Raw genomic sequence first — 9487 nt, 5'->3', positions numbered from 1 at the left:
ATCGTAAGCCAACTTCAGCGGCCGGTTCGTCCAAACTATAAAAACCCCCGACGGTGAAGCTGTGAGTCCATGAGAGCCGCCAACTTAAACACGTTCTGTCTGAGCGGCCACACGAAAAGTAAAGTCAGGAGTAATAACACTATTTTCTCATGAAATTAATGAGCTTCAGCTTATTGATAACCCGTTAGTATCTTTCTTGAAGCGAAGGACGGTGTGACGCTAACCAACCAATTGGGGAAGTTGTAGCCTGATGACGTGTCCCTCATTTGCATTTATTCTTTTCCCCCTTTTTCCGAGTTTTGAGGCGAAAATAGAATGTGATAAATAAGGAAATACTAAATCAATAAGGGAAATTGGAAAATGGGAAAATTAAAATTTTTTCAAACAAATGTTAAATGAAAAATAGATAAAAGAAAAATGGGAAAATAAAAAAGTGATACATGAGAAATTGATTAACGAAACTGGAAAGTAGAAAATTGGGTTAATGAAAAGGGAAATTGAAAAGGGGTTAAATAAAAAATAGATTAATGAAAAATGGGTAAATAGATAAAGGGATAAATGAAAAATAGATAAAAGAAAATGGGAAATAGAAAAATTGATATATGAAAAATAAATAAATAAATGGGTTAATAAAAAAGTGAAATTGAAAAGTGGTTAAATGAAAAATAGATTAATGAAAAATGGGTAAATGGATAAAGGGATAAATGAAAAATGGATCAACAAAAATGGAAAAATTAAAATTGGACAAATGAAAATGGGAACATGAGAAATGGTTAAATTAATCTGGGAATAAATAAATGTATAAATGAACAAATATAAATGGGAATAAAAATGACAATTACTTATTTAACTCGTTTTTTATTTATTTCACTCATTTTTTTCATTTATTGATTTATTTTACTCATTTGTTTATTTATTTCACCCATTTATTTATTTATTTAATTTTGGCTGAAATGGCTCTCCATAGCCATGTAGAATATGAAGAAAATATCAAATAAGAAAAATGGTTTCAATAGATTCAATTGCATATTAAAATAATGTTTAGTCCACTCAATTAACTTATTGAAGAAAAACATAAATATATATATATATTTTATTGATTAAACTTCATGAGGAAGTCTATTGATTTTATTGTTTAAACTTCATGAGGAAGTCTATTGCACTACACTGAGGACACAATGAAATTGAGCATGTTGGTCACCAAAAAGGTGTGTAAAGAACAAAATAATATTTAAAAGGCATTTTATTTATATTTGAATAATGCAAACATCTAAATGTATAATTAAAATACTTTGCTGTAAATATTTGGCACATTTTACAAAAAAAAATCATTCTAAGCAAAACATGGGAATATGGAATGTTGCCACAAAAAAGAATCACTCTTCACCAAAAGCTACAGAATTTGTTAAAAACTGTGAGCTGCGCTGAAGTAAATAAAAGAGAGAAGTTCAAATACATGTTGAGAGTGAAACTCCTTCCTAAAGATGAAGATATATCACAAATTTCAAAGGAAAATAAATACGGGAGGCCGCGGATAATATAGGTAATAGCGCTCTCTTCACTTCCGGAGTGCAATGGTCCCATTTCCAAATAAGGTATGAGACTGATATAGGTCCGTCCCCGCCCCTTTCTGTTTGCCACAGCCATGCTACGGAGCCCCCTGGGGGACCTGGGGAAAATTTATTTTTGCGTTTCCTCGAAAAATTATTGCATTTCCTCTTAATTGTTGCGTTCCCTCACAATAAGCAAATACGCCCTGGTACAGTCACAAATTTTGGATACAGTCACAAATGTCAATTTAAAATNCGCAGCACATTCATTAATGTTTCTATCATGTATGTTTTCAGATGTTGAGCTGCCACAGCAGACCATCCTGCAGGCCTCTGGTCTCAGTGTTTCCCTTCAGACTCCCAGTGGGCTCACAGCTTCAGGATGACCAGAGACCTTCACCTTTCTGGAGCAGGAACACCCGGCCAAATGCACTAATGACACATTCATTTTAAAAAATGTGGCTGTTCTTATAGCATTGATATGCAAGAACCATCTGTACTTTACTGTTTTGAATAAACAAACTATGTTTGATTATTATGAAAGCTGTTGTCCTTCTCATCTGTGTAGTTCTAATTTAACCAAATCTCATGTTTTCACGTCCCAGAAACAATAAAATGGATAGTTTGTTTGTGGCTTAAAATAAACAAAACAATCTTAATAGAACAATGCTATAAAAATAGAACACAGATTGAAAGTTTTGAACCCGTTTTATTTTTTGGTTTCATTAAACTGAAGATTCTTCAACATGAAGCTAAACAGTGAGTGGAGTACCTTGTATGTACGACAAGGTAGAAATGAACAAACATGACATTGGCTTCTTAATAGTAACCCTAACAGTTATTTTACACAGCTCGGTTTATTGAATAATGATTGTGTTCACTTATGGACACCTTCAATTGGAAATCTGCAATCTGAAGTGTCAGTGAAATAGTTTAACCAGTCAGTCCTCAGGTCGGTCCGCCCTGCATGTTTCAGGTGTTTCCTTCTGTCACACATGGCCTCAATAAATGGCTGATAGCTAATGCTATCGTTTGTATCACGTGTTCTGGAACAAACACTTTAAAATGTAAAATGTTAATATAGACAAATGTTTTCATCTCATTGTGTTATTTTCACTCTGTGTCTGAAGTTAATCACATTTCTGGATGTTCTGTTTCAGTTACATTGAAGTTAGGAGGTTTTTAAATCAGGGCCACAACACCCTGTGTGTGTGTTGGGTTTAAGAAAAGAGGCTGCTCTGTTTGAGCACCAGCATTCATTTTTCCTCTGATGTTTGGGTGAACTCTTCTCTGTGGAGGTCGCCCATCTCTCTGGTTCTTCCTGAAGGAGACCCATCAGGAGTTCTGGTGCTGCTCACAGTGCAGACAGTTCTCCTCACGGTTCGCCGTGTCAGCTGTGGTCCCTCTCTCAGACAGAATCTCCACAGTCATTCTTTTTCTTGACCCTTGAACCCTGGGTGTTATTCCTGATTCGTTTGTTAATTGAAACAGTGTTTAATATCAAAATAAGATTAATTTATTTCCTTAACAGTTCCTTCCCCTGTTACCTCAGAAGGGCAGAGTCTAGGAGTGACTAATTACATTTACTCAAATATAGTTGAGTAACTTTTTGAAACACAAATTAACTTTTAGGAATACTCTTACTATGCTGAACTTTTTACTTTTACTCAAGTCATTATATTATGAAGCATCACTATTCTTATTTGAACTAAATGTTCATTTTCTCTTTAAAATACCAAAATTTACACTGAACTTTATATTTTGGGCCCTCTAATTGTGTAATTTTTTTTAGATATTAAATAATTGATAACTTGATCAGTTACTCAGTACTTATATACACTTTTTTACCAAATGCTTCTTTACTCTTGTGTAATTTCTTATTCAGCTACTTTTTACTTTTACTTGAGTATGAGTAACATCAGCGTTAGCTTACCGTGCAACATCTGGGCAACCGGAGGACTCCTGGACGGACAGCAGCGGTGCATGTCTGAAAGATGGCCTCTGGTGCAGATCTCCAAGGCTTGCCACTCTCATCCTCTCAGCTCAACAAAAACAACTCTTTCTTCGATGCTCCATAGAGCTGCCTCTGGATATTGCAGTTCACTTACGATGTACAGAAAAGTCTGCTCCATAAGGAGCAGACTTAAGGAGCAGCTGTGATCCAACTTTAGCTACGAAGGTGTCCCGAACCTTCCATCGTAAGCCAACTTCAGCGGCCGGTTCGTCCAAACTATAAAAACCCCCGACGGTGAAGCTGTGAGTCCATGAGAGCCGCCAACTTAAACACGTTCTGTCTGAGCGGCCACACGAAAAGTAAAGTCAGGAGTAATAACACTATTTTCTCATGAAGTTAATGAGCTTCAGCTTATTGATAACCCGTTAGTAGGTCGCCATCTTTCTTGAAGCGAAGGACGGTGTGACGCTAACCAACCAATTGGGGAAGTTGTAGCCTGATGACATTTGCCTCATTTGCATTTATTCTTTTCCCCCTTTTTCCGAGTTTTGAGGCGAAAATTGAATGTGATAAATAAGAAAATAAGGAAATACTAAATGAATAAGGGAAATTGGAAAATGGGAAAATTAAATTTTTTTCAAACAAATGTTAAATGAAAAATAGATAAAAGAAAATGGGAAAATAAAAAAGTGATACATGAGAAATTGATTAATGAAACTGGAAAGTAGAAAATTGGGTTAATGAAAAGGGAAATTGAAAAGGGGTTAAATAAAAAAATAGATTAATGAAAAATGGGTAAATAGATAAAGGGATAAATGAAAAATAGATAAATGAAGAATAGGTAAAATAAAAGGGGAAACTGAAAAATGGATAATATGGAAAATAAAAATTGGGTTAATGAAAAAGGGAAATTGAAAAGTGGTTAAATGGAAAATAGAATAATAAAAAATGGGTAAATGGATAAAGGGATAAATGAAAAACAGATAAATGAAAATGGGAAATAGAAAAATTTATATGAAAAATAAATAAATAAATGGGTTAATGAAAAAGTGGAATTGAAAAGTGGTTAAATGAAAAATAGATTAATGAAAAATGGGTAAATGGATAAAGGGATAAATGAAAAATGGATAAACAAAAAAGGGAAAAATTAAAATTGGACAAATGAAAATGGGAACATGAAAAATGGTTAAATTAATCTGGGAATAAATACATGTATAAATGAACAAATATAAATGGGAATAAAAATGACACATTTATTTCACTCATTTTTTTCATTTGTTGATTTATTTTACTCATTTATTTATTTCACCCATTTATTTATTTATTTATTTAATTTTGGCTGAAATGGCTCTCCATAGACATGTAGAATATGAAGAAAATATCAAATAAGTAAAATGGTTTCAATAGATTCAATTGCATATTAAAATAATGTTTAGTCCAGTCAATTAACTTATCGAAGAAAAACATAAAAATATATATATATATTTTATTGTTTAAACTTCATGAGGAAGTCTATTGATTTTATTGTTTAAACTTCATGAGGAAGTCTATTGCACTGCACTGAGGACACAATGAAATTGAGCATGTCGGTCACCAAAAAGGTGTGTAAAGAACAAAATAATATTTAAAAGGCATTTTATTTATATTTGAATAATGTAAACATCTAAATGTATAATTAAAATACTTTGTTGTAAACATTTGGCACATTTTACAAAAAAATCATTCTAAGCAAAACATGGGGACATGGAATGTTGCCACAAAAAAGAATCACTCTTCACCAAAAGCTACAGAATTTGTTAAAAACTGTGAGCTGCGCTGAAGTAAATAAAAGAGAGAAGTTCAAATACATGTTGAGAGTGAAACTCCTTCCTAAAGATGAAGATATATCACAAATTTCAAAGGAAAATAAATACGGGAGGCCGCGGATAATATAGGTAATAGCGCTCTCTTCACTTCCGGAGTGCAATGGTCCCATTTCCAAATAAGGTATGAGACTGATATAGGTCCGTCCCCGCCCCTTTCTGTTTGCCACAGCCATGCTACGGAGCCCCCTGGGGGACCTGGGGAAAATTTATTTTTGCGTTTCCTCGAAAAATTATTGCATTTCCTCTTAATTGTTGCGTTCCCTCACAATAAGCAAATACGCCCTGGTACAGTCACAAATTTTGGATACAGTCACAAATGTCAATTTAAAATTTCTAATGTAGTATACACATTTAAAGAGTTGTAATATTTATGGCAATAGAAAGGTCATGCTGTTCATCGAGACAGTGTATCGGAGGAGCAGCATTAACGATGCTTAATGGAAGAAAGCATGAGAACAGAACATGACCTGTAGCTAATTACATCTCTGTGCTCTTGCAGACTGAGATCATCATATTTTCCACCTCTGAAGGGTTGCTGTCTCTTTAAAACAAGCTGAGCTGGAAGACGGCAGCCTGATAGACACAGCGCAGGGGCCGTAGTTTGCAAGCTTCTACGAATCTCAGCCTATTCTAGAGAATCTGTAAACAGTGTGGAAAGCGCAATTTAACCACCCGTATGTATATTACTGATCAGATGTACACTGGGCTGGGCGGAGTTAGCTTACCTTTCCTCGCAGTCCTTATGCTTCACATGGACCTGTAAGACTTTGTTGAACAGTTCCTCCATGATGGTGATGTTCAAACTAGAAAGCTACTGAAGAGGCCTAGTACAAAAGACTGCTTCAGCTATCTTGTTGCCTAGAGCTTTACCGCTTTCAGCCGCCAACTGTTTTAACTTCTTCTTCCCAGTCCTTATGTTTTCTAGGAGGGGGGGGAGGGTGACAATGTCATCTTACAGTGTATACCGCCACCTACCGTACCGGAGTGTGTAGGACAGAGACTTGAAAAATGAATTCTAGAATACAAGCCCGTTCTGACACGAAATGTAATTTCCTTCCTCACATTCCGTAGCCAGGACTTTATTTTCTAAATTGCAAAATTCCTCCCTTCTGTTCCCCTTTCGTTATAATCTAATACTTTGAACAATGCATAATAAGATGCCCAACATGCTCACAATCACAAAGTGATATAACAGGGCGGTTTTCTGGACGATCATAACAAGCTTTATTTAACCTTATATGATTAAATCTTAAACTGGATCGCACTATCTGCTCTCTTCTGCTCCTACCTCACCCCTAATAGCACAAATGGAAATATATGTATGCATACTCCAATTACAAATTTAGAAGTGATTTCACAAAAAAATTATCTAATACCCTTTTAAATATTTCTAGCACATCAAAGCAAATGTACCTCTTCTCTTTAGCCGAGTTTCTCCTGCTTCTAGCAGTACAGTGTTATGTGAAATTATTTTATTGGCATCTAGACATACTCAATACATAGTTTACTTTGTGATTTGTTTAATTTCTCTAGATGAGTTTGGGATGATGGTGACTGCCCAAAACATTTGTAATCAATTGCTGATTATATTAAGGTCTGCATTTGCACCCCAATTATATCATGCTGCAGTTTTCATTAAATTACACATGTATATTTTTAACTTTAATGTTTTTCTTCATGTATTGATTTATGACTGTTCATGGTAAATGTAATAAGCTGTTTGTCACAAACAGAAAGGAAAACTGAAAAATGAAATAAAATAAAACAAGTCTAATTCAGCCCGTCTGAGGGAGACTGACACTCTTCTTCAGTTTATTCCATTTTCTAATAGTTGTTCCTTCCTTGTGAAGCAACAACAAGCAAACTTGTCCTGTAACCAATCTACAATTAAAATTACAGAACTCCCCGTTCTAAGAGAGGAAACTTGAGATATTGGTAGTGTATCATGCTTAAATATAATAATTAAAACAATATTGGGTCACTCATACTGCTACTTAATGACATTTTCTGGGATTCAATATGCAACCTTTTTAAATATTGACATGTATTTCTACATGCCCTCATGGAAAAAATAGTATATTTAACTATATTTTAAATATATGTATTTTTCTGAAGTACATTTTTAGTATGTCATCAAGTGGGTATACTTCTTAAGATTGCAACTGTTTTTAACACCTGGATAAAAGCAGTAGAGCTGGGGTACGCTATTGGTCGAATGTGATGGATCAATAAATGAATAAGGTAGATTGGTAGACCTCTATGGAAACCCGCTATCCCGTAATGTAGAAATAAACGCAACCTTTAGTTTTTCTGCTTTTGTTCTTTTTCGACTAAACTACTTCCAAATCTGTCCCAGAGCGCCCCCATAGGGTGGCTGAATGTGTCACTGCATTAGAGCTGCTCTTTACAAACTTACGTATAAACCCATTGAACAAAGAATTGAACACACACACACACACGCGCGCGCGCGCGCGCGCGCGCACGCACGCATGTGCACAAGCAAGAATTCTTGGTATCAGTATAGTTTGTTTATTAATGGTATATTTTGCATAGGAAAACATACTCAGTTCCAGTAATGAATTCACTAAAATTATTTGCTGATAGGAATGGTAAATATGGAAATATTAAAGACACATTATCAAATGTGTAGGTTTCCCCCAAAGCAGATGAATAACAATGAAAGATGCACATGCACAGAAAAGTTAACAAACCACAGAGACATTCAAAAATGAACAGAAACTTTAACATACTGTCCAAAAAATTTTACTCAATGTTAAAAAGTTTGATATTTGTTTCAACATGCAAACACAATATTAATAATAATAAAGCTGTCAAAGGTGTTTTTAAAACTGCTCTGGTCTAAAGCAGTAGCCCTTTCCACAGTGAACATCCAGTTCAAGGCTGACCTCTGCCGTCCAGTTCTTCCTAATTCAAATATAAATGTGCACTATTGACTTTGTGTTACACACACTGCAATGGGACAGTAAATGACAGTAACCCTGGGTTACGTCAGGCTTGTTACATAACCAGGTTCTGGTACAAAGTGTTTTTAGAAAACTGGGAGGAACGACAACCAGCTCTAAGACAAACCCACACATGAAAATAAAAACTTTGACCCTTTTTTGTTTGTTTCTTCCTCCTTCATGTATGAAAAGCTGTTGTGAAAGGGCATGGCTGAATAATCATGCAATTCCATGTGAAGTCTTTGCATGCCTACACTCTGTAAAAAGGAAATTTTTAAATATATTTATCAGGAGACAAGCAAAGCAGTCTGTTGTACATTAGAACAATTTTGTTGGGAAAAATCCAAAAAAGTGATCTTTCACAACAAAATGTCTGATTCTTTACAAAGTGTTACAGCAAGCAGAGTAAAGAGCAGAGCAGCTATGAGCCAGCAGACTGGCATTCTGATCCCAGGAAAACCTGCAGCCTTGACAGCTCAATCTGGACATCTGCTGCAGATCAGGATCCAAGTAGGACACACATCAAATCAAATTAGAAACATGGGACTACAGGAATCTGTGGCTGCAGGGTTTCTTAAGCATGGAACAAGATAGGCATTCATATAAGCGTATGAACTCAAGCAGAGGTCCAGAAAGCAGCTGCATTGGGATGCAGGTTGCTGGAACAGAACAAAAATTCTCCCTCCAGAAGTTTGACATTGTCGTCTGCAAATAGTAAATTCTCTACATGACCCCATCAAGGAAGGAAGTTTTGTTCATTTGCACATTTTCTCACATGAAGTGTAACACCTGACTTTTCCTCAGCCTGAAAGAGTGAAATATTTCAGTCATTATATAAAACTTTGACACACAGCGAAGTGTCAAATTTAATTTAACACTTTTGGATGAAAGTCTAAGCAAATTATCATTCTGTGCCCTTGTTTCCTTCTAACTCAATGATTTCTTCATCACCTAAAATGCTCTATAGAGTCTAAATAGTTTTTTGGTAAATAAAAAAGTTTCTTCTCAGGATAAAGACAGAAGTGAGCCAGGTTTCCCTGCAGCAGCGATCAGAGCTCACTGCCTCTTACCAACAGGAAGTGATCAGCTGTCTGACTCTCAAAGAAGACAGGACTCACAGCTGCAGCAACAGCTTTTAAATAAAGTGGTGATGAC

At 35.3% G+C, this 9487-nt stretch overlaps 1 protein-coding gene and 1 long non-coding RNA gene across 3 annotated transcripts in view; both read right to left on the bottom strand.

Annotated features, from left to right (window-relative positions):
* sass6 (SAS-6 centriolar assembly protein) overlaps positions 1-6304 on the bottom strand; it is a 28573-nt gene extending 22269 nt beyond the window's left edge. The window contains exon 1 of one of the 2 annotated variants that reach the window (XM_007541899.2): positions 6095-6304. In XM_007541899.2, coding sequence (XP_007541961.1) covers positions 6095-6156 — 62 coding nt within the window. In that variant the 5' untranslated portion in view covers positions 6157-6304. The remainder of the gene's footprint in view (positions 1-6094) is intronic. The other variant, XM_007541898.2, reaches the window with a different exon arrangement.
* On the bottom strand, positions 2817-3689 carry LOC107834484 (uncharacterized). The gene is made up of 2 exons (XR_001660275.1): positions 3484-3689; positions 2817-2995 (listed from the first exon to the last, which is right to left on the bottom strand). It is a non-coding gene; the product is annotated as an uncharacterized LOC107834484 (long non-coding RNA).
* Positions 6305-9487: the final 3183 nt, after the last annotated feature.

This window comes from Poecilia formosa, unplaced genomic scaffold (genome assembly GCF_000485575.1).
Source record: "Poecilia formosa unplaced genomic scaffold, Poecilia_formosa-5.1.2 Scaffold640, whole genome shotgun sequence".
Taxonomy (NCBI): domain Eukaryota; kingdom Metazoa; phylum Chordata; class Actinopteri; order Cyprinodontiformes; family Poeciliidae; genus Poecilia; species Poecilia formosa.
Note: the sequence above shows the minus strand (reverse complement) of the source record. Positions and strands in the feature narration are given on the sequence as shown.